General features: G+C 40.9%; 1 protein-coding gene across 3 annotated transcripts in view; it reads left to right on the top strand.

Moving 5' to 3' along the window:
• Positions 1-22663, top strand: part of TGFB2 (transforming growth factor beta 2) — an 80094-nt gene extending 57431 nt beyond the window's left edge. For 2 of the 3 annotated variants that reach the window (XM_072814578.1, XM_072814579.1), the window contains 5 exons: positions 14828-14960; positions 15083-15193; positions 16699-16876; positions 18065-18218; positions 21688-22663. In XM_072814578.1, coding sequence (XP_072670679.1) covers positions 14828-14960; positions 15083-15193; positions 16699-16876; positions 18065-18218; positions 21688-21846 — 735 coding nt within the window. In that variant the 3' untranslated portion in view covers positions 21847-22663. The remainder of the gene's footprint in view (positions 1-14827; positions 14961-15082; positions 15194-16698; positions 16877-18064; positions 18219-21687) is intronic. The other variant, XM_072814580.1, reaches the window with a different exon arrangement.
• Positions 22664-25889: the final 3226 nt, after the last annotated feature.

The raw sequence follows: 25889 nt of genomic DNA, 5'->3' as shown, positions 1-25889 counted from the left end.
TCTGCCAAAGTCAGTTGTCAGATTATTTTTAAGATTAATGTATTAGTTTCAGACCAGTAATAAAATCATGCAAAATAACTCATTGGGAGATAATGTGATGTAATGGGTTCATTCATCATAAAGCATCAGGAGGAAAATGTTATCTTCTTGCATGGTGCTGGTATGAGGCCACTAGTGTCGGTGGCAGAGGGCTTGGGAGACTATAATCTGCTGATGGGTCCTTGTTAGTCAGTAGAAGATAAATGTGCTGAGATGAAATAAGCTCAAGTGGGTTTCAGAGGAATCTTTCTCTCTATCTATTATCTATCTATCTATCTATCTATCTATCTATCTATCTATCTATTATCTATCTATCTATCTATCTATCTATCTAAAATCTCTGCAACAGATTTAAACTTTGCACACCCCCGAGGCTTTACAGTGAAAATTGCAACATTGTAAGGTTGATGGCCTAGCCTACTTTTGAAGGGACTCTAATGCTGCAAAATGAAGGGTGAAGTTCCCGTCATCGTAGAGAACACAACACGAATGGGGTTAATAAAAACTGCCGCCATTTCCGGACCCCAAATACATGCATGTGCACATGTGCATATGCACACACACACACACACACACAGTTCAGTTTTCATTTCTCATGTTGCCCAAGGGTGTGTAAAATAAAAAGGGGTCAGCCAAAAAAACTGTCTGTTAAATTAGACTTGCAAAAAGTGGTGCCGAAAAAAAAAATTATACTGGGCTCCTGTTGTACAGAATTTTACAGCATACAGTCCCCTTAATGCTGATCCTGACTCCGGCGCCACATTGGAGACACACCGTATAGTAACCCCCTTAAAAAAAAAAAAAAAAAAAAAAGCCATGAGGTATATATAATAAACACTTTGTTTGCACAAGGCTATTAATATCTCAGGTTTTTTTTTCAAACTGATCAAATGACAGGCTTGCCTCATAAGGAAGTCGGATCGTTATCATTTACATTAAGTGATGATGTTACCAAGTGTCTGTTACCCTTGTGGGCAGACGGGACCCCAAAAGTAGTATGAACAGTAGTCCTTCCCCAATGTATTCAAAGAAATGTTGATAGTCCTTCAACAGTAACTAATAATTCCATGTTCTTTTTGTGTGATACGATTGTGTAACGATATCGGTAACTATCACTAACACACGGTATGCACAGGATGCTAGGGACCGCTTTAAGTGCTTTATGTAGATTGATTCATTCAATCCTTACAATAACCCTATGAAGTGGCTTCTTAGCTGCATCTTACAAACCAGGAGACTGAGGCACAGAGAATTAAGTAACGCCCAGGCCATGCAGAGGCAGAATTAGAACCCAGGCAGTCTGGCCCCAGTGGCCATACTCTAGAGCACTTGCCCACACTAGTAGGAAGAACGCAGGCTCTGGAGTGGGGCCAGGATGAGCTCAAGCTGTGGTCTTGCCCCCCTGGAGAGTCTAAGGAAGTCACGTCACTGAGCCGATTTCCACGTCAGTAAACTGTGGGTAAAGACACCCACTTGGCCAGGACTTTGTAAAGCAAAGAGAGAATGCATGGAAACTCCTAGCACAATGTAGTTCTACTCAATGGTTACTATTATTATTATTATTATTATTATTATTATTATTATTATTATTTCCAAAGCATGGAGTTTGAACTTTTATAAGAAACAGTCTCTTTAATGTATGCTCTGCTCAAAATCTCCTAGAAATGAACCCCTCTCCTCCCCCTCCCCGACCTCCATTGCTGCAGGGTCAGGTTTTCAGTGGCTGAACCAGGAGTTCACTTCAGAGCCTCCTGAAATACTATTTTCACCTCAATTCTGCTCCTGGCCATCTCACTCAGTTGCCGATGAGCAGCTCCAGGCAGGAAAGAAGAGAATCTTTGCAGGGTGGCCGGGCAGAGGGCTGGCTTCATCTTCCACCTCTCCTTATTTATCAGCTATTTGGCCTTACAAATCACTCATGTCTCTGAGCCTCAGTTTTTCATCATAAAATGGAGATAATGGTTCTTGTCTAGCGAGTCACTGGGAGGAGGATGCGCGTGAAGTGTCTGGCCTGTCGGATGCACGAGGAGTGCACTATTGTCAGGGTTTTGCTTATCATCTAGAGCATGGTTTATATTTCCCCTAGAGGTGGCCTGTGATTATAAAACCACTCTGTGATTTTGTCAGGCATCTCTGATCGGACGAGGGCTCCACTGCTGTCTTTTTACCTCATCCTCTGCTCCTGTCACTACCTCTTCCCACTTCCCCACCACACAAATAAGCGTGATATACGCTTGATTTTAATAAGGCTCCACTTTAAAAAACTGTTAACGTACGCTAACTCTACTATAACCTCCACCAGGTAGGCCAAAATTGTTCCGAGGGAGGATGTAGATTTATTTCTTGATACCAACAGTGCTCAGAATTTTTTTTTTTTTTTTTTTGGAACTTCTGTTCTAGAACCATGTTCAGAACCTACCAATACATAGTTGGGAATATCCTTCAGTGGAAAACAAATCCGAGCTTCTGAAAGGTAGTGTTAATTTTCAAAAACTGCCAGAGTTCTAGTGAAGAGGAAATTGAAAAGTAATTAATTTTCCTACATGATAGCTGCTTTTAAAAGATAGATATGAAGTCCAGCTGCTTCTCATCTCTACTGCTACTACCCTCGTCCCAGTGGTTTTTGCCTCTTGCTTTTGCGGTGGCCTCCTGGCTGGTCTGGCTGTTGCCCCCTGGGCCCCTTAGAGTGTGTGTGAGAGTGAGTCCTGCTAAGATATTGGGCAGATCTAAATGCCCCTGTTCAAAGTCCTGGGATGGCTTCTCACCTCACTTCGCCTAGGAGCCAAAGTCCTTACTGTGTCTGGACCTGTTTCTCGCTAGCCCTCCAGCGCCCCAGCCTGACTTCACTCACTCAGGTGCCTCCCCCATACTGGCCTCCTTGCTACACCTCAAACACCTGCATCCGCTTCCTCCTAAAGCCTGTGGCTACTGTGCCCTCCTCCCACGTTCTCCTTCCTGCTCTCTTCATGCCCCTACGTGCTTCCTCGGATGTCACCCGCTTAGAGAGGCCTTCGTGGTCACCCTAACATCTCAGAGCCCCTCTTCCCAAATTTCCTACCCCCACTCTCCACTGCACACTTCCCCTCCACACCCTCGATCATTTTGCCTACTTGATCTTCCATTCCACCTCTATCTGGTTTATAGTCTCACCTCTACCGCTTAGGGACAAATTCCTGGAATGGTGCCTGGTGCGTAGTGAGTGTTCAACAAATGTTTTCCAGTGAATTTAAGAAACATTTCAAAATCAGATTCAAGTACAAGGAAATGTTGTGAAATAAGTGTGTAATTCACGGGGGTACTCTTTTGAGAAATCTCTTCATTTATTTGGGTTTGGAAATTTTGCTACATCAGTTTTAATGATGTCTAACTATTGATAAAGAAAGAAACATATATCTGCCCATTTTTTTGTTACTTATTCAAAACTAGTGCTGGTTCAGTGGATAATAACGATGTAAGTAAAAAAAAAAAAGAAAAAAGAAAAAAGAAAATTACGTAAGAGATTCATGAAACTGATATTCTTAGGTAACCCGTAAACTCTCTCTGTTTGCAGAAAACCCAGGCTCATTACTTTATTTTTTGACTCATTGCTTTATAATCTCACCCCCTAAATTCAAGTTCTCAGCTGAATATAAGAAGGGACTTAAATTGTAATGTGGGCCATATGTGTTACTGGTAGCCAGGAAGTAGGAAAGGGTGTTGGAAGTGTGGTTTTCAAGTATGTATGTGTTGGTGTCGAGTCAGAGTAGACTTGGAAAGGAAGATCAATTAAGAAAATCAGAAGATCCGGCCCCAGAGGGCTTATAGTCTTATTGGGGAGGCTCCTTCCTCCCATAGCAGGAAACAAGTGGAATTACCAAAATCCATCATACTCGGCTGTGTGGTCCAGCCTCAACGACTGACGTAACTTGAGGTCTTGACTTAGTTTCCCTTCAAATGCTGTCATCAAATGTCGTACTACACACATCTCCCTCTTGCCTGTACTGATGCGACTTTTGTGCAGTTGACTCTTTTTCTCTGCTCTGTGATTTATCTGTGATGGTCTTATGAATGCTATTGAGCTGTGACATCTGAGAGACTTGTTGTTCACACAAAGGACTCCTTCATCCCTCAAACCTGTGGAAATGCATTTACTGGTTTATGCGTATGTGCAGTCAGCATAAAGGCCCATCTGTAGAGAATGAAAAAAAAAATGGAAGGAAACAATAGAGAATTATAAGGTGTTTTCATCACAGAGGAAAGGCTTTCCTCTGTGTGTGTGTGTGTGTGTGTGCGCGCGCTTAGCTTGAAGACATATCTGGTGACATTTCCATAAAGGTCATTAAAGATCTATATATGCCATTCTTTATCATAATTGCACACGGATATGTGTAATACAGGAACTCTGTACTCTAAAGAGAAAGTCTTAATATAGTGACATAATAAGGTAGATATCTGAGCTCCAGAGAGACTGTATTTTTATGGGTGTCTTTCTTTTGAAGCTGATATGTACTCCATGGGAGTCTACTATGCAGGCCCTCTCGAAGCTCTCGTGAGATACACATTACTGTGGCCTCTTAGAGGGATGCGATTTCAAAGGAGCCAGGGCAATTACAAGCCAGGGCGATGGGAGAAGCAAGATAAGTATTGGGTCTGTTAAGCCACTTCTGAAGGATAATCAGGCAGTGTGCTGGTTTGTTAAGCACCCCTAAAGTGACCCAGTGTTGTTCACGGAGGCTGCATTCAGCAGGAACAGAGGGGTACATTTACGCCTCAGAGGGAAGAAAAGCCATTTCACCTACTTCTCATTCTCCGTAAAGCCCCCTACTTTCTGATACCTGAAAATTCCTTTCTTGCTTTTTCTCTCTTATTTTCTTTCCACAGTGAAATATATTAAACAGAAAGGGTAAAATACAGTAGAGGGTTGTTTACACTCATCATTTTTTCCATCCTCCTTGAGATATACATATATATGATATATATATGCGTGCACATATACATACAACACACACACACACACACGCATACATAATCTCTGTGATGTGTGTGCATAAAATTCCAAGAAAGAGTTTTTGTCGATCACTATAAAAGATGGATTGTTCAAGCTTATTTGTCACTTGATTGTGTGAGTCTTTCTAATGATGTCTGTAAGTCAACAAGGATTTACCAGGAAGGAACTGTGCAGATTCAGTGGAAAAGACTTTGTGAAAGAATAAGAAAGAGCCAGAACGTTCTTTGCTTGGAAGGACTTCATGGTCAGGACATTTAGAACATACTCAGCCCACTGTAACCTATGAACACCTATTGTTATAGTTTGAATTGTGTTCTCTCGAGAAAAGATATGTTAAGGTCCTATTCCCCAGTACCTCAGGATATGACCTTTTCTGGAAATAGAGTCATTTATTGTAGATAAAATCAGAAGGAAGACCCCTAATCCTGTATGATCTGTGTCCTTATAAGAAGATGACCGTGTGAAGACAGAGGCAGAGACTGCAGTTAGGTAGCTTCCAACCAATGCATGCCAGAGATGGCCAGCAAAACACCAGATGCTGGGAGAGGAGAGGAAGGATCCCCCTCTGGAGGCTTCCCAGGAAGCATGACCCAGCCAACACCTTGATTTCTGACTTCTTGCCCCCAGAATGACGAGAGAGTACATTTCTGCCTTTAAGCCACCCAGTTTGTGGTGCTTCGCTCAGGCAGCCCCTGGGAGTCTAACACACTTTCTGAGAAAACTCTAAGTTCAAGGTTGTGGTGCTTAGGACAGATAAAGGAGCCCCACAGAGAAAGGAAGAAGCCATTTATGTGTTCTCTTTTGTAATGAGCCAGCACATTGCTGTGATCTGGACTGTTCTCACACTGCACAGTACTCTTGCCCCAGCCTTTCAGATGGTACTAGTTACCTTTTCACCCTGTTGATTGTTATCTCCTTGCTCCAGGTGAAACCCTAGTTCAGTGACCTCACTGTGCCCTTGTGAACACAGGGCTTTACATCGTTGTTGAGAGTCTGAGTTCTCTTACTAGAGCGTGGACTCTTTTAGGAACAGGGGCCATCCTATTGTCCTGGACAGAAGGGCAATGCCTTGCTCACAAGTGTTTAGTATCCGTTGAACTAAACCAGAGGAAGTGAGCTATGAGATAAATTGGAACAGATGAATAAATGAGGAGTCAGACACGTAGCAGATGCCCAGGAATTATCCAACAAATGAATGAATGGCTAAACCAAAGAGCTGACCATACTAAATATTTTAGAACACGTAGGTTGGTTTCGGTTTTGGTTTTTGTCATGTGGGCAAAAGGCCCCTCCACAGTCAGTACAAGTGCTATGCTGGAGAATCACTAGTTCCTAGTTCCTCCGGTAGATAAGCCAAAAAACACCTTCACGAGTGCGCTCTGGTTGTCTGTTCACAGGAGAGAAAATGTTGATATTAGCAAGATTTCAACCCCAGAGAGTCAAATCTCTAAAATTAAATCAGTGACCATGTGTCAGCTGACTAGAGTACAGGGATTATGGAGATGTAGATAAGTCTATGTTTTCCTCTATTTTTTAGGAGTTTGCTATTCCCTTGGGAGAAATGGACATCTACACACATGGGGATTACCCCTGAGGCCACTGTGTGCAAGGAAGGGGCCGGATGCTTGACAAACACAGTATTGCTGAGGGACTGGGACAAGAAAACTGATTTCAGAGTGAAAGCAATCATTTCACTGAAAAGGCTGGGCTGAAGGATGGGAAGGCTTTTTGTTATTGTTAAGTTTGTTTCTGTTTTTAAATAAAAATTGTGAGAGTGGGGAAGGGATTCTGATAGGGATACTTGTCTGAAAGCAGAGGTGGGACATGGAATATAAGTTTCAGGGGTAGCATTTAGATTAGTTTCCTAGGAATGAGAGGTGAGTTGAGGATGATAGATTGGTGGCAAATTGTGTCTGAAATACTAAACTATGGAATCTGGAGTTTATTCACTAGACAGTAGAAGCCTCTGGAAGATTTTGACCATATAAGGAACGTAATTATGATAATAACTCATGTTTATTGAATAGCAGCCACGTGATAGATGCTTTTCCCTACATGTGCATTATTTTATTCTCTTAACATAGAAAGTGGGTTTTATTAATGCATTTCATAAATAGGAAAATCACAGATGCAGTAAGTGATAGTTTATGTTTGCCTGATTTCAGAGCCTATGCAACTTTTTGCTACATTAATGGTTTCCAAAGGCACTTGGCAAACCCTAGGGGGTTCTTCAAAGAAACCTGAGTGACTTGTACTGTCAGTTGGTGAAGATGGGTGAGACTCCTAGCCTCAACCGGGCCTCATGCCTCACACTAGTCAAGTTCTACTTTTTTCTGCTGTATACAACATAATCACAGAGCACAGAGTGCTGATGAAAGGAACAGGGCCAACAAGGAAAGAAGGACCCAAGGATCCAGCAACAGGTTACGGTTTGGACCCTGGGTGATTTAACAGTTATCAACACCCTGGCACAGGGCACAGTTGCTGGTACAATCTGGCTGAGAAGGATAGCATATATGTTGAGCAGCAAACATGATTCGGAGAGATCCCAAAAGGCTAAAAACCCAAGGTCAGGGTCAAATAAGAAGTTCAAAATTAACAGAGATAATGTGTAATTTGCATTTGGGTTCAAAAATAAATTGCATATAGACGAGAGAGTTGGTTCTCAGAGTCGATCAGCAGCTTGTGCATCACCTAGGAATCTGTTAGATATGTAAATTCTTGGGCCCCAATCTCATCCCTATTAGACCAGAAAGGCTGGGGGGCTGGGGCTCAGCAATCTGTGTTGTATTTAATAAGCCCTCCAGATGTTTCTGACGCACACTGCAGTTAGAGAACCACACAGCTAGATAAACCAACCTTCCCTTCCCTCTTTGCCTCCCTTCGTCTCTTTCTCTTCAGTCCATGTCATTCCAGAAAGGATTTGGGATGGAAAATCTGACTTCACAGTTTCTGTCAGGACAAAGGTTTTATTTTATAAAAAGTTTACTATGACTCAATGGTGTGATGTGGCTGCTGCCAAAAAGTAAATAGTTTGCATTAAAAATAGTGACCAGAACAAGGGAAGCCATAGCTCCTTGTTTCCACATGTGGCACATTCTGGAATACTCTCCACATTCTGTGAGGCAGCATCTGAATGTGGTGAGGACATCATTGTAAGAGAAACATCGGAAAGGGGCTTGACAAGGGTGGTGAAGCACTTCAGACCTTGTCCTGAAGGAAGCAGTTAAGAGAAGTCGCCTCCTATGATTGGGGCCTGACATAGAAAAAAGAAAGAGAATTTTCTCTCTAGTGCCAGAGAACAAAACACTTTACGGGGGAAGCCCTCTCCACCGGAATGAAGAGGGCAAGAGGTTAGTCCAGACTTTCCTACAGCGCTGTGGTCACCCAGGTAAGTATTTCAGGCTTCTTTCCCTTTGGCTACAGACTGTAGGTGATGAGGGCCTTGATGTCTACCCTACAGGGTTTTTGCGAAGACCAAAACACATGAAAATGTGCAAATATTTGAAAAAACAGAAATGATAGTATGAATATGAAGCCGTGATATGACTGTTGAGTAAGACTGATGGAGATTTTAAGTCCAAGGTAAAGAAGGATTACAACATACAAATTATTCAGAAGTGAGAGGGCCTTTCTCAAGAAGTAGTGAGTCCACTGTCTAGAGAAGTCTTCAGATGGAGACACAGATCTGAATGAATGAACTGCATGGGTTGGAGCAGATGGCCTTCTAGAGCCTCTCTAACACTGATGCTTCCTGAGAGTGAAGTTAAGGAATATGGGGTCAGGCACCTCTGAGAAGAGAGTGCTCAGGGCCAGCAGAGTAAATGCTTAATTCGGCATTTGCTAATCACTCTGTGCCTGTAACCACAAACATTTAAATGCATTTAAATGTTAAGTACATTAAAAACATTAAATGCATTTAAAACCAACAACCAGTTAACCCAGTGTCGTGTTTTGTTTTTTTGTTTTTTTTTTTCTCTACAGCTTTATTGTTAAATTTACCTTTGCAATAGAAATCTGGTTGAAATGGCCCCCTGGTTTTCCTGTAGGTCCGTTGATGCCTGAATATGCCAAGTAAAATAGAATTCCTAATACTTCCTTATACCTCTTTGCAGTGCCTCATAGGAGAGGAATCGGTATCACCCTCGGTGTCTAAGGCAAATCCTGAGTTGATTTACAACATTATTCCTTCAAGACTAAGATTTCCTCTGGCTATAATTTTGCATCTAGTTTTCTGTTTCTTTCTTTCTTTCTTTCTTTTTTTTTTTTTTTGGCCCCAACTATTGGGTAACATCAGTGACTTTTGCCTAGATCCACTCCTGATTGGCTGCTTTCCAGTGGCAGAGAGATGAATGGATCCTTTTGTGTAGGGAGTTTTGTAATTCAGTGAAGAGTTTAGAGCCTTGCCAAAGGCGGTATGTGGGTATTTTGCACGTATTATAGATAATGTGTGTATATCAATAATGTAATGAAGGTAACATTCATACCGCTGTGGGTGGTAGCTAAGCGAGAGGCAGCTAAATTTCATTTTCAGTATGTTAGAAGCTCTCCTTTCTAATTCAATCAGAAACAGTTGTTGGTCTGTTATTTAAAGAAAAAAGTCAAAGCAGAGGATTATAGAAACAGGAGTGAATGAGTGAGAGAGGGAAATAAGTATTTTAACTTAAAACATATATGTGTATAAATATGCGTTTATATACACAAAGACACACACACATGCGCACAAACACATACACAATTTACATGCTGAGTGTTTTATAAAAGGCCAAGGATTTTTCTTTGACTGTGGCTCTGCCTATTGCCAATCCATGTTGTATTTTTGGCATGAAACATATCCATTATGCACCATCTACAATTTCTAGTTTTTCATTTCTTTGAAGAACAAAGAAGTTTCAGGACAAATTATTGAGCAACCTGTGTGCAGGATCTTTCTAAGGTTGTTTTTTGTTTGTTTGTTTTGACATTTTATTTATTTATTTATTTATTTATTTATTTATTTATTTATTTATTTAGCAAGTGGAGGGAAGAGCAGAGGAAGAGGGAGAGAAAGGGAGAGGGAGAGACTCCCATGCAGACTCCACGCTGAGCATAGAGCCTGACATGGGGCTCGATCTCCGGATCCTGAGATCATGACCTGAGCTGAAATCAAGAGTTGTACGCTTAACCAACTGAGCCAGCCAGGCACCCCAGGATCCTTCTAGGTTTCTATCATATTATTCCTTTTGTTATTTCTTCTATAGCTGTTTCTCTAACATCTAAAATTAGGAAAAGATTTCGTTGTGGCAAAATATATGTAAGTGTAGCCCGTTAACCCTTTTTAAAGCATTGGATTCAGTGGTGTTAAGGACATTCACAATGTCATACAACCACTAGCACTCATTATTTCCAGAAATTTCCCATCACCCCAAACAGAAATTCTGCACCCATTAAATAGTAACTTGCCATTTTCCCTACCTCCCACCCCTGGTAACTTCTATTCTACTTTCTCCCTCTATGAATTTGCCTACTCTAGGTGCCTCATGGAAGTGAAATCCTGTAATATTTGTCCCTTTGTGTCTGGCTTATTTCACTTAGCATAATATCTTCAGGATTCATCCATGTTGTTATATGTGTCAGAATTTCATTCGTTTTTATGGCCAAATAATAGTCTGTTGTGGGTATATAGTACATTTTATTTATAGTGTTTATATATATACTGATGAACGCTTAAGGTGTTTTTACTTTTCAGCTATTGTAATGTTGCTATGAACATTGGGGCACAAATATCTCTTGAGTCCCTGCTTTCAGTTCCTTTGGTTATATACCTAGGAATGGAATCGCTGAATCAAATGGTAATTCTATGTATACCTTTTTGAGGAAGTACCAAACTGTTTTAAAAAAAATGTTTTTTTTTAAGCAGCTTGTCTGTATTGAAGACTTTCCAAAGCATTCAACTTGATTTTCACAGAAGCAACAGTTCTCTTTACTTTTGGGCCTGCATTTCATCATTTCTAGATTATTTGATTCCCCTGGATATCAAGTCCAACTATCATACACAGGTTTAGAAACATATACAATGGATACTTGCTAAGCATACAATTCAACTGGTAAGACCAGAAGTTCTCAGAACATACTAGAGAGTTGCTTTCCAGCAATGAACCCCAGCATAAGCCAATATATATTACAGAACAAATGGGGAATCATGGTTAATCTGGCTGTTAAATGAAACCCAGGTATGAGAGCTTCCAGTGTTCAACTAAACTATCTTTGTCATGATACAATGTATAGAGGAATTTAGTGGTGACTTTGGCTCTAGAAAAAATATAACAGCTGGATACTCAAAACTGTTCCCATCCAATACACTCGTTGGGAGACTGAAGAAAGATGATGGCAAAGGCTGAAATGGAGTGGGAAGTTGACTGATCTAATCATTTTTGTGTAAACTCTTGACTTCGGAAAAGTCCTAATCAATAATAGCAGTGGGTTGATTTTCTTCCCTTCCAGTTTAATTTTGTGTGGGTAATGAATGGAAGATAAACTGGGAATAGGGAGGTTGTGCCTATTCTTAAAAAGAAGATACCTTTCAAGTTAAGATTTCAGACTCTGAGATGTGATTAGAAGGCTTTCTAGCCAGTTCTGAAACACCACCACGAAGCTGTAGGAGGAGTACTTTAATATAGCATCATTCATCCTAGTTAGTGACCCAAGTGATTAAAGGTTTGGGAAATTGCCCCTCTAAATATGGGCTAACGGAACAGGGTTTATTTAGCTTAGAGAGAGAGAGCAGGCATGCTGAGGGGGACTTAATAATAGTCTCCAAGCGTATGAGGGATAGTCTATGAGTGATGGAAGGCAGCTGTTTCCTGTTTCCACTAAGGACTTGGTAAGAAAGGAGTTCAATTGCAACAAGTGAGTTTAAGAAGTCCTTGGCCATAAAGTCTGAGGCAGCAAACCCACAAGACCAAAGCCACCACACTGTTTCAGAATTGTTCAGCTAGAACTGGCTGTCATTCTTGGGTGGTTTCAATTGGCTTGTTCTTGAACTTGCGAAAAGACACAGAGGACCTATCAGTCATGTGAGAATGTGAAGTTGTCCACTGTCAGAACCTACTGGTGTTTTGGGACCAAAGAAGCACTTATTAGAAAATGAGATTTAAGAGAGAAACTTTCAGAATCTTTTTGCTCCCTTTCAATCTGCTTTTAAAGCAAGACCATCTAGATTTACCCATTTGCTCTGAAGAATGTCCATAGATTTGTTGGTATGTGTGTTTTCTGCCCATTTGGTCAATATGTCATTCAAAAAAAATTCTGTGTCTTCAGGGATTTGTATCAGAGATAGATGTCTTAGATAAGATGTGTTATGTATCAATTTATATATGTACAAAATATGTATTAATACAACAATGAAAGCAATGTTTTGTTCTAGATGTTGTGTCTAAGTGTTAAGGATATAAAGATGAATAAGACATACACTGTACTGGTTAGGAGTGAAGCCAATATAAAAGCATCATGAAATAATGTATCATTATAGGAGGTCCACCGAGGGGAGGAAATTTAAAATTAAAAAAATGAGTTCTGGATTTGCTACTAATTTTTAAGCAGTAAAGCAGATGGAAATGCCTGAAAACGTCTCACATATTGTATTATCATGGTTATCCTAGGTTAGGTTAATTATACCCATTTTTATGAATTGGATCCGTGGTATCTTATTTGCCCAACTGGAAGTGTTTTCAAGGAAAGGTTTGATTTACAGAGGATTGGACTGCTGTTAAGCTGTGTCTTAAAAGTTATAGGTTTATGGGATGCCTGGGTGGCTCAGTGGTTGAGCATCTGCCTTCAGCCCAGGGCATGATCCAGGAATCCTGGGATTGAGTCCCACATTGGGCTCTTTGCACGGAGCCTGCTTCTCCCTCTGCCTCTGTCTCTGCCTCTCTCTCTGTGTCTCTCATGAATAAATAAATAACATCTCAAAAAAATTTAAAAAATAAAGTTATAGGTTTATGTCAGCATTAACTATGTTTAATCGACTTGTTCTATTTCCATCTGGTACCAACATTTATTTTTATCTTATTAAAAAACCTTTGCTTCTGTCACTGAATGTTTTTTGTCATCTGGAAGAGGGTAAGGATGAATTATGATTCAAATCTGACTCCTGTAACTCTCTGGCCTTCAAAATCCAGCACTGAAGTGGGAAAATTAGAGGATTGCTTTGAATCCTCTCTCCATACGTGTTCACCATGAGGCACTGCGTGAGTTACTGAACCTCCCTGAGTCTCAGTTTCCTTAATCTACTTTATAGGAATGTTTTGAGGATTAAATTAAATGAAATAATGTGTGCCAAACCCAGAGCCCAGCATGCCCAGCCCTCGGGCCATGTTTACTTGCTTCCCTTAATTCACAAAGAACATCTCTTGCCTGTGGTGGAATCATGATTGCCTCTAGATTGTCTCCAGTTAGTGGAGTTTGTTAAACCTCGAGGGTAAGACTATAGAGTAGGTTTTGTCTAAAATTCGCTGAGAGCCCCCCAAAGGTCCACTGGAGGAATCTCTTTCTAAACTGACATAATCCAGAAAAAAGCCGACCATGATGCCAGATGTTTTAGGAAGCATTTGTTGCTAAATTACCTGAAACAAATCATGTACACACATGGAAGAAAAGTGCATTTTAAAATCAGCAGGAAAGCTGTGCATTTTTGTTTTGCGAGGTTTAAAGGAGAGCACATAAATCTTCAAGATATTCAGATAGTCATTTCATAGACACTGATTAAAGTGAGTGCCATGCTTGGGAATGGCATCAAATCGAAGACAAGATCACTGCCCCAGGGAAGCTTCCGAACTTGTTGGAGAGACCAACCCATATGTATGACATGAGAACGGAATAGTTAAGACTCGACATCAGGAAGAGCAGTACAAGCCCCTCAGTACGGAGGGAAGGCAAGATACGGGTTTGGTAGGGATTCGATAGAGTTCAGGAGACTTGAGATCTTGGCTTGACCGGTTCATAAAACAGTATCATTTAAAGACACTCAGAATTTTTAAAAACTACCTAAAGCATGCACTTCCTATAGAAACCCAAGAACATACTACAGTTGGTCTTTATATATTTGAAATAAATGAATCCTTCTAAAGTCTCAGTGTTCAGGCTGATTTGCTTTCAGACTCTCACTACACACTGTGCCAGACTGCTCCTGCCCAAATTCATTCTTCGTCTGTGGGATATGGAATATCTTCATAAATCATAACAAGTCACATTGAGAGTAAAAGTCCCAGCTAGAGACTTACCTCAAAAGCTGAGGCGTGCCACATGTATTAATGTTGGTGGATTTAGGAACCCGGGTTAGGACCTTTTTCTCTTTATTAGAAGGAGATTTATAACCCAGGGCCTTCAGAGGGTGAGAATGGGTCCTCTGAACTGGCCTACTCCTCCTGTCCCTCCCCAGCTCCCAGCTCTCCAGATTTGAAAAAGTGGAGAAGCAGAACAACAAAACCATTAACTTAATAGCATAGAATTTATGGCTGAAATCTTACAAAGCTTATGTCAGCAAAGTAAAATAATTACTGTCACTTTCTCTTAGACACTTGGCTTTATGGTTCCTGTCACCTTTATCATAACACACAGCTGACTTAGTAGCTCTATTTTTCATGGCAGATGGCCTGGTGTTATGCTTTTATGCACACAGCCATGCTGTTAGATGACAATAACATGGGTATACCAGAGTGGAGCTAGGTTTAGATAATGAATTGGAATACTGTTAATGGTTTTGGGTTAGTCATCCTGACCGGATGCCAAGTGAGCTTGTTCCCTTTCTCCTTCCTTCCCCAGATTCTCAAATCCAAAGATTTAACGTCTCCAACCCAGCGCTACATTGACAGCAAAGTTGTCAAGACGAGAGCAGAAGGCGAATGGCTTTCCTTTGACGTGACCGACGCCGTCCATGAATGGCTCCACCATAAAGGTTACAGCCGCCCTCTGTCCTCGTCCCTAGATGCTCAGTGACCCCGCGTTATTGTAAGTTGATTGCAGATTTAAGGGTATTGTCACACATCCAAATGACCTCCTTGACTTACTGTTTTCCAGACAGAAACCTGGGATTTAAAATAAGTTTACACTGTCCCTGCTGCACCTTTGTACCATCTAATAATTACATCATTCCCAATAAAAGTGAAGAGCTAGAAGCAAGATTTGCAGGTAACTGAAACTTGGTCTTACGAGGTGGGGGAGGGAAGGGCCTGTATTGATAATCTCATGGGGGATGAAGTCCATTTGCATGTGAGAATGGGATTGTTTGGTGAGGCCTGAGGAGTTTTCATTGTTTGGCTAAATATATGGTTGAGAAAGATATATGAAGGCAGAAAGAATTGGACCAAGCCTCTGTATGCTGCTACATGCCAAGTGATGACTTGGCAGTACTAGCTGACTGATTCATCAACTTTCCAAACTATTAGTCAGTTAAGCCTTTTATTCTTCATTTAAGCAAGTTTCCAGCTATGCTAATATAGAAGAAGATAGCATGCACTCAAGGAGATCCATTGATAATGTCCCAAGTGCAATGTCAAGAGGCCTACAACCATATTTCCCCTCACACCACAGCCTCTTTACCTCACCTTACATGTATCAGAACACTCCACCATTTCTAATTGGTGCCCAGTATTTCCAGTGGTCTCCTTATCAGACTTTTAGAATAGTCTATAAAGACATACAGAGGCTTTAGTTTTTCCCTATTCTTGCTTACCTGTTGGTGATGAGCCGAAGGTCAAGGAGAATGAAGAGATACCAAGGGTTGGAGTCACTTCCCTTATTAGATAACCGGTTTGGATGATGAGAGATAAGAGGGAAGTCTGCTGTGTGCTCGTGCCTCCTTGACCCCACACCACCACGTCAGGAGCTTATTTCCCCTGCCTCAGCTACCACCACCCGGGACCTCCATCCACTTGCAGAAGGCTACAGTGGCCCTTGCTCATGGAAAAATTCTCCCGGAGGTCTAGAGATTTATTTCAGTCTCTAACCTAGCCACGATTCTCTAGAGTGTGGAGATTAAATGCTTAAACTGGCAGTCTCTGGAGCATGCTTTGGAGAGCTCGAGTTTCTAAATCTCAGATGGAATCAGGAAAGTGTTGAGGATGCCATAAAATAAATGAAAAAGCCCTTTCTTCACAGCTTCCCCAAATAGCATTAGGTAAGGATGACTTCTCTTTCACTTGAACCTAATTCACTGCAATTTAGTGTAGGTCTCGGGCTGTGTTCATTAGGAAAGTCTTTGAGTGTAGTAGTCTGAGGAGGAGAGTGAACCGGGGGGGCGGGGGTGGGGGGGACAAGGCATGTTCTTCCGCTGTGCCTTCAGTCGTTGGGGGGATGAACACAGCCTCAACTGAGCGTTGACGAAAATAAACTACCCAGTTTGCCCTTGGACTCTGGTCAAAGGCTTCTCCTGTAGTGACCTTCATTAGCAACAAGGCCTGCCTTGGACACCAAACGGCCTCCTGACAAGAGCCTCAGTGAGAAGTGTTCATTGTCACCTGCAATTGTCTCATTGTGGCAGATCTATTTCTGTGGGGAATGACTGTAGCCAGCTGATGATGCTGTTGTGAGGTCATCGCGGCTATTTGTGACAATATGCAAAGGAAAAAGGAATGGCTGGTTATATTTGATGAAGGTAAAGCTAAATGTTTGTTACCCAAATGCATTTTTTCAAGGTATTGATGGCACCTCCACATATACCAGTGGTGATCAGAAAACTATAAAGTCCACTAGGAAAAAAAACAGTGGGAAGACCCCACATCTCCTGCTAATGTTGTTGCCCTCCTACAGACTTGAGTCACAACAGTCCAACCGGCGGAAGAAGCGTGCTTTGGATGCAGCCTATTGTTTTAGGTAAAGGAAATAAAAATAAAACAAAGTAATTACGTCTGTTAACTCTTACACTGCCTTTGTCTTTTCTTACAAATTCACCTAAACTCCACTCATTGCTTAAGACCCGGTATAGTACAGGATAGCCACCATACCTCCTCATGTCATTCTTCCCGGAGGCTTTAAACAGTTTTTCTATGTTGTATTCTGCAACCTTTTGCAATGAACCAAGTCTGAAGTCAGAAAATTAGTCCGCTGAATTTTTTTCCCAAATCCCCCTGAAGCACTTTGGGGCTGAAGAAGAAAATGAGCTTCTTGCTCCCCAGAGCAAATATAAGCTTACTTGAGGGGTAAGATGGTGGATCCTTAATTGGAAAGACTCAATGTCCACATGAAGCCCTCACCCCCCATGGTAGGCCCATGGCCATACCTTTTTTCATGGAGATGAGAGAAATAGAAGAAGAATACTATTTATTGTGTCGTTATCTACAGAGTATGAGAGAAGCGAAGGCAACACAAATTTATTTACCACTCCTATAAGAGCTCATGGTGGGGAGAGTGTGAATGTTCTCCTGTGGTTTCTTATCAGGGCTCGTAAGAGGAAGGTTATTTCTTTATTTTGAGAGCTATGGGGCAGTGAGGGGTTCTCACTGATAAAGCACTCAAAGAATTCATGAGTAAAATGGCTTTTTTTGCTTGCCAGGGTTAATGTTGCACTAAGCAAGCCTCCATGTTTCTTGATCTCTGGCTCATTCTTGGGTCAAGGGACAGGAGATGAAATAAAGGATTCATTCTCAAAGGAAAATGCCTTAGATGGTTCTTTGAAAATAGCTCTTGTACTTCACCCATTTTATATTTGGAAGGGCAGTCGAGGCTGATTGGCAAAACTGCCCAGTGTTGGCTGAAAACGAAGATGGGTCTCTTCAGACGCCTCTCTGCTTGTATCTAGTCATTCAAGGGAAAGATTTGACTTTCAAGGTCACAACCAAGAGACTCGGGGCATAGAATTCATAAGGGAAGGTAGTCCAGCAGGTCACCATGACACTCCATCATGAAAGTCATTTGAGATGACTGTAAAGCCATTTGGTCCTGGCCCATGATATTTGCTTGTTGGATGCTGTTTGAATGAGTGAATGAGTCATTTTTTCTGGCTTGGAATGAAGGGTAGGGGGAAATCAGCTATAAAATCTCCCCTGCTCTTTCTTCTAACAGAAATGTGCAGGATAATTGCTGTCTACGTCCACTTTACATTGATTTCAAGAGGGATCTTGGGTGGAAATGGATACATGAACCTAAAGGGTACAATGCCAACTTCTGTGCTGGAGCATGCCCATATTTGTGGAGTTCAGACACTCAGCACAGTAGGGTAAGTATTTTGCTCCATCTTTTCTATTTGGGGTTGCTAATGTGTACCACCTGCTGGTAATATGTCCAGTGAATTCCAGTCAGCTGGGTGCCCGTTCATCATCACACATGAATGGGTATTGGAGAAATCCTTGTTTTGGATGAGGAGGAATGTAGGGTGTAGGTGAAATCACGAGTAACGCTGATCAGTTTGAAGAGTAGGTTTTGCCTTCCCAATTAAGTTGTAAGCAACCAGAGGACAGTGTTGTTTAATTTTTTCCCTTATTTTATATTCACAATAGCTGTAAGCAGTTGGTAGCTATGAAAAAAATCTTTTGGAATCAATCACTTGGTGTTGTGTACAGCTGGGGTGTGAAGGGACCCAGGTCCCCATCTAAAAAAAGGATCTGTCATCATCTACATCAAGGACTGTCATAGCGGAGAGACTTTGAGGACCTCAGCTGATGCTTTGACATAGTGACCCACTAGTGTGTGGCAATTAAAAAGTCATTTAACTCCTCTAAACCTCAAAGCATCAATTTATAAGTAAAAAGGAATGTTTATGTTAGAAAGAATCTTGAAAACAACAATGAAAAAAGAGTAGATATAAAGAGCAAAAGGATGATAAAAGTGAAAATGACTTGAAAATCAGTACCCCCAATTCTTTTTGAATATACCCAAAGTACGCAGGAATCTATATATTTTGTCAGGTTACTTCAGTGAGGATAGAAAGCTAATTCAGAGGGTAAATCCTAGATGGGATGCCAGGGGTTAGTAGCCCAGCTCTGCAGAGACTTTTTCTATGTAATAATAGAAATTTTCCTAATGCTTTTTCCTGGTACCTCATAACGTAGGATTTTAGAGATGGAAAGGATTTCATAAATTATCTCGTCCAAACATTTCACTTTCCTTAAAGAAATTGGGGTCTAGATCGTGTAGATTACTCGCCCAGGATCAAACAGTTGGTGACAAACCAGAACTTGGAATGCAGGCTTCCTTGTTTTATAACCAGGCCTCCGTTTGCTCTGTCTTACTGAGTTTAATTCCTGAAATGTGGCTACACATTGGGGTTATGCCTCTGTAAATCTCCTTATTAAAGAGGCATTAGAAAAATTGCCTTCACTGCAGGGTAGGAAAATGAATCTGCTGCCAAAAGGATCACATAATGCATTCGGCTCAATTCAAGAGTTTAGGGGTGATCAATTATTTTAGACAATCTGCATTATAAAATTCCTCTTTAATTCATATGAAAAATCATGTGTTAGTAGAACATGAAATCTGTTTATTTATAAATGCCTACATATGCTAGACTTTAAATTGACAAATAGGACTCTCCTCCCTTTAGCTGTTTTCCCAACTCCCCTGTAGATTTTGGCACTCCGGGCTGACCATGTGCTTGGCCATGTGAGGAAAGCTTGCTCATGCCTGTCCCTTTGTCTGAGCTCTCTGGCCAGGCTGTTTCAACCGGGCTGTGGCAACAGTAGCTATAATGTGGGCAAGGCCCAAGTGCCAAGTAGAAATATAATTCCCCTCCCTGATACACAGAGGGAGTGTGTGAAGGCTGAGACCATGCTTGTTTTTCAAGGAGAGAGGAAGAAGAACTGTCATGGTCACAAATATGTGGTTTGGACAGTTACCCAAGAAGCCAGAGGTAGCTTAATAGAGTAGTCAGTGTTGCGGCACTGAACAGATCTTCTGTCTTAGGCTGAAAAAACTGCAGGGAATCTCGAGGAAAAAGGTCACTTGCTGTTTGACTAATGCATTAATGGCATCCTTGGAACTGTCTCTTTATCATCACCAGGGAACCTACATACTCCCATTAGTACAAGTCCCATACGTCTTTGCTATAAGACGGAGTTAACTGTATAGGACTAACTATAGAACTTTCTCTTCATTCCACTGTGGGACTGGCTATCTGCCCTCCAGCTTAGACACTACCATGTACCATGTAAAATCTAATGGAGGGTTGATTATTATTACTATTATGGTTTTAAGCAAAATGTAAGAAAGTGAGTAATTAAAAATAGAGCTCACTTTTAGTGTCATTCTTAATTAGCTTTTAGCTGCTTACTTCTTGATTGTATTTAGGAAACCATAATACATGAAAAGACTTGTATCTTTTTTTCTTTTAAAGATGATTTCTTTATTTACATATTTATTCATGAGAGACACACACACAGAGAGGCAGAGACATAGACAGAGGAAGAAGCAGGCTTCTGGCAGGGAGTCCTATAGGGGACTCGATCCCCAGACCCCGGGAGCACACCTTGAGCCAAAGGTAGATGCTCAACCACTGAGTCACCCAGGTGTCCCTCTTTTTTTCTTTTCTTCTTTCTTCTTTTTAATTTTTTTTAAGAAATTTTATTTATTTGTTCATGAGAGATACAGGGAGAAGCAGAAACACAGGCAGAGGGAGAAGAAGCAGGCTCCTCACAGGGAGCCTGAGGGAGTCCTATAGGGGACTCGATCCCCAGACCCTGGGATCACTCCCTGAGCCGAAGGCAGATGCTCAACTGCTGAGCCACCCAGGCGTACCTCTTTTTTTCTTTTCTTTTTTAAAAAAGATTTTATTCATTTATTCATGAGAGACACAGAGAGAGAGAGAGAGAGAGAGAAAGAGGCAGAGACACAGGCAGAGGGAGAAGCAGGCTCCATGCAGGGAGCCCGACGTGGGACTCGATCCCAGGACTCCAGGATCACGCCCTGGGCAGAAGGCAGGCACTAAACTGCTGAGCCACCCAGGGATCCCTCTTTTTTCTTTTAAATAAAAATGTAGATGATATTAAATTGGCCCTCGAAGACAGCACAGAGAAGTGTCACATGCAGACAGGTGTCTTTTTCTATACAGAAGGGTAGATTAAAGCTCTGATGGGAGTTTTAATGAGGCATCTGATTCTCCTCCTTCTCTATGTATTTGCTTCTTTACCCGAGCACAGGAGTCTCATTTTGTCTTAATAGGGCTCTGAGGTCAAAATAAAGTCCACAGAGCCTCTGAGCTCAAGGGAACTCTAATCTAGGTCGGAATTGGAAATATACACTCGGTTACAAGGAAGTGTAGACACAAAAGCAAATAGTAAGAGGACCAGGTTTTTCGAGGGCCTGGCAAGTATGTGTAGCAGAGCAGTGATCAAAGTAAAGGATTATTGGGAAAACTGTAAAATTTGTTGAATGAGTGATTTTGTGCAATCCGAGCTTTTACAAAATCATTTGTTTATGATGCATGAGAACAGGATTCTGTAGGAAAATGATGAATTCAGTGATTACTAGGAACACATACCAAGTTGACCATAATTGGGGGTTTAGAGAAGGAAACTGTAAACCAAAAGTAGTTTAAATTGTCTACTGAGCCCTGTGACTGATAAGATAAAACTGTGGCAATATGTAATGGTTCTTTTTAAAATAATTGTCCCCTCTTTTCCTTTTCCTTTTTTTTTTTTTTTTTTTTTTTTTGTCTTTTCCTATCTTCTCTTTCTCCTCCTGTGTCCTTTCAGGTTCTCAGCTTATATAATACCATAAATCCAGAAGCATCTGCCTCCCCTTGCTGCGTGTCCCAGGATTTAGAACCGCTAACCATTCTCTACTACATCGGCAAAACACCCAAGATTGAACAGCTCTCGAATATGATCGTAAAGTCTTGCAAATGCAGCTAAGATTCTTGGAAAAGCAGCAAGACGATAATCACGTGGTGATGATGATGAGGAGGAGGAGGAGGAGGACGACAGCGACAAGAACAATGACAATGTTTGTAACAAGAAAACATAAGAGAGCCTTGCTTCAACAGTGTTAAAAAATTTTTTTTTGAAAAAAGCGGTACTAGTTCAAACACTTTGGAAGTTTGTGTTCTGTTTGTTAAAACTGGCACCTGAAACAAAACGAAACAAAACAAATTGAAGGCTTTATTCTACATTTCACCTACTCTGTAAGTGAGAGAGACAAGAAGCAAAACCTTTTTTTTTTTTTTTAAGAAAAAAATAAACACTGGAAGAATTTGTTAGTGTTAATTATGTGAAAGGAAAAAAAAAAAACCAACAAACAGGAAAATCCCATTAAGTGGAGTTGCTGTACATACAGTTCCTATCCCATGCCTCACTTGATTTTTCTGTATTGCTATGCAATAGGCACCCTTCCCATTCTTACCTTTAGAGTTAACAGTGAGTTATTTATTGTGTGTTACTATATAATGAACATTTCATTGCCCTTGGAAAATAAAACAGGTGTATAAAGTGGAGACCAAATACTTTGCCAGGAACTCATGGATGGCTTAAGGAACTTGAACTCAAACGAGCCAGAAAAAAAGAGGTCATGTTAACGGGATGAAAACCCAGGCGAGTTATTACATGACCAAGCAAGTCTGCATTCAGAGAAAGACCCTGAAAACACATGCTATGTACCAACTGCCTAAGGAAGCTTCTTGTAAGGTTCAAAACCGAAAAGCCTGTTAATAAAGGAAACTTTCAGTCAGAAGAAGTCTGTAAGATTTTTTTTTTCTTTTTCATTGTAAATGGTTCTTTGTCAGTTTAGTAAACCAGTGAAATGTTGAAATGTTTTGATACGTACTGGTCAGACTTCGGACCTTAAAGTATTGCTGTACAGCTATGCTCTAGATTTTCCTACGTTTCGGTATATGTAACCATGCCTATATTATGATAGATGGGTATAGAAGCCAGTATAATTGGAAACACATCTGCAGATCTCTTTTGCAAACTATTAAATCAGAACGTTAACGACTTTACATGTGATGTGTAAATTTTTACCATATTTTTAATGTTCTCTAATAACGTCAACTATGATTTAGATTGGACTTAAATTGGGGCTCTTTATAATGATCACTCAGAACTGTGTGTTTCCTTTAGCTGGCCAGTACTTTTGAGTAAAGCCCCCATAGTTTGACTTGCACTACAAATACGTGTTTTATAGTATTTGCTACACTTGTGCTTTGTGCATCGTCCAATATTCTGACATAAGCTACCTGAGTCCTTTCAGTTTTCTTTTATAAAACGGATAGAGTCGATTTCGATAGTCTTCCTTTATCTTCCAAGCATCAATACTAATCAGTTCAGATGTCAACAGTCTTCTATTTTTAGGAAAATTGGGGACTATTATAGATGTATAGACAAGCGAGTTAAAATATTTTAGTTTTAGCAAAGGCCTAAGGATCTGACTGAAACTCAGAATCTTCGTGGCTGAGTGAAGACAAGCTTTCTCCAACTTGGTTTAATCGGTATGTTCACAGAATTCTTTTCTTACTAGAGATCAGTTCATAGGAAGCATCTTTTCTTTTAATCAGGTTTTTGATGTTCAGGAGGACATGGAAAGATTTACATTTTGGTTGATTTTTTTTTTAAGGGAAAAAAAAAAAAAAAGCCCCGGTCAGCATAAGTCACTCAGTTGATTTCACTAAAGTTAAGGTTTTCATAGATGTTCTTTGACGGTTGTAGAGGTACAAGCCAAGTACTCCCATGATCAAAAAATTCTTTTTTTTTTTTTCCCTCTGAATGAGAGGTATCTAGATCTGAGGCTAGAATTTACCTTGCTTTAATAAATGGATGATTTGCCGTATCATTGCAGAGAAAGGAACCACTGGTCAGGGTTGGTGGGAGATGTCCGTTTGCTGGTTGTCTCTTCCTCAGCTTTGAGATAAAAATTACTAGGTAAAACAATGGAATATTTGCAGTGTCACCTGAAGGGCTACACAGTGAGGTGTGAATCCAAGTGAAATGGTTTGATCTAGCAGTGCTTCTTGTTTGACATTTCCTGACCATTAATTCAATGACAGATTGGGTTCGCAGGTTTGAAAACTGGAAAAGCAAGAGAGCGGGGGATGCCATGGGAGTAAACAACCCTTGTGTTGGGTGTAACCCAATCCCAGAAATGAGTGTGTTGGTATTTTACCTTCCGTTTTCTATTAATTCTATGTAAATCACTTTTATTTCTGCAGGTATTTTCCTCTCAGATAGAATGACGTTTTTGTTTTGTATTATTTTGTCTTTCCTCATGAATGCACTGATGATGTTTTAAATGCTCTATTTTAAGATCTCTTGAATCTTTTTTTTTTTTTCAGTTTGGGGGGTTCTATAGGGTCTTTATTTCCCATAAGTAAATATTGCCGTGGGTGGGGAGGGAGGTGGGTGGGAATGGGGGGAATGGGAAGGTGTTAGTGTACGGGCGGGGGGGTGGGACGGCGGTGTTTCTATGTTAAGCAGCAGTACAATTTTATGGTTGGCATGGTTTAAAAAAAAATGGAATATAAGAATAGCTGTTTTGTATTTTGATGACTGATTACGCTGTATTTTAAACATGATGTATGTCTGTTTTGTGGTGCTCTAGTGGTAAATAAATTATTTCAATTGTACGTTGATGTGTTTTTCCTCTCACGGGATTTCTCACTGAGACTAGAGAACACCTCTCCTGCCATGAGAATCATCTCAAGCTGGAAAAGTCCTACGTCTTTAAGGTTGTGCTCTTATTCTCAAGGATATTCCCTGCAGAAATGTCATGTCTTAGAGCTCACGAGCCAGGACGTATCTACCAAGGACTAAAGAAAGCCCTGTGCAGTCTTTTTATTCTCTTGTTTATTGCCATTTGGTAATTGTTTGAGATTTAGTTTCCATCCAGCTTGACTGTCTACCAGAAAAAATGCAGAGGGATGTTTGAACCATGCCTTGGCTTTCTGGTTCTATGTCCTGCCAACCCCAGGGCCAAAAGAACTGGTCTAGACAGTATCCCCTGAAGCCCCATAACTTGGATAGTTGCTGAGCCAGCCAGATATAACAAGAGCCACGTGCTCTTTGGGATTGGTGTTGGGAGCAGCTACTTCTCTCTGCTTCCCCAGACCACTGCACCAAAAAACCCCTATTCCTGCAAAGTACTTTGGCCGTTTCCTTCAAGACCAGACTTCGCAAGTGAGTTGCCAGTCCCTTAATAAATGGAACTAATAAAAAAGTAGTTGTGGCTCGATCCGGTTGGCTTGCTTTATCTGATGAAAAAACCAGTTTGTGCCCATTGTCTAAACCTCACATAGAAACGAACCATCAACGCAAGTGTTTAGGTGGAATCGAAAATGGTCCCGTATCTACCATCATCTGTGATTCATCTTCCATGCTCAACTCCTAGAGAAAGGAAGTGTTGGCCTCCAACACATTACTTCCTGCTCCTCTGCAGAGTGGCCAGTACCAGGCCGATCACCCCGGCCCGCATCACCTTCATGTGATGAGTAAGAAAAGAAGGGTGTCGGGGTAATGAAGAGTCACCTAATACCAACTTTGGCAAGTTTGTCAGCCACTCCGAGCCTTATTTCATTATTTTTGAAATGAGGCTGAGACTACCTGTTTTACAGGGGTTTGCACGTTTGCTGTTGTGTCCTTGTGGTTCAAGTGAATCTGCATATGAAACGTATTTCCCTCGGTGTTTGGTTTATAGCTGATGATCAGTAAATGATAGTCTGAACATATTTTTCAACTTGTTCTGTTTTTGGTTTCTTGGCAATTCTGTTGCAATGAGCTGTTTATATTCAGACTGTAACCTGGGCCCATACTTCCCCATCTTGAGAGTGAATATGTAAACCCTCCAGACGCTAATCTCATAAATGGATCAAGCCATCAGTTATTTCTGAGAATAATCTGTAATTCCGTTCGTTAAACTTTTGGTTACATGCCTGACCAGGGATTGTTTAAGATAGTGGGGGAAATGTTCA

This window comes from Canis lupus, chromosome 38 (assembly GCF_048164855.1).
Source record: "Canis lupus baileyi chromosome 38, mCanLup2.hap1, whole genome shotgun sequence".
NCBI lineage: Eukaryota > Metazoa > Chordata > Mammalia > Carnivora > Canidae > Canis > Canis lupus.
The sequence above is the reverse complement of the archived record's forward strand: the minus strand, read 5'-3'. Positions and strand labels throughout refer to the sequence as shown.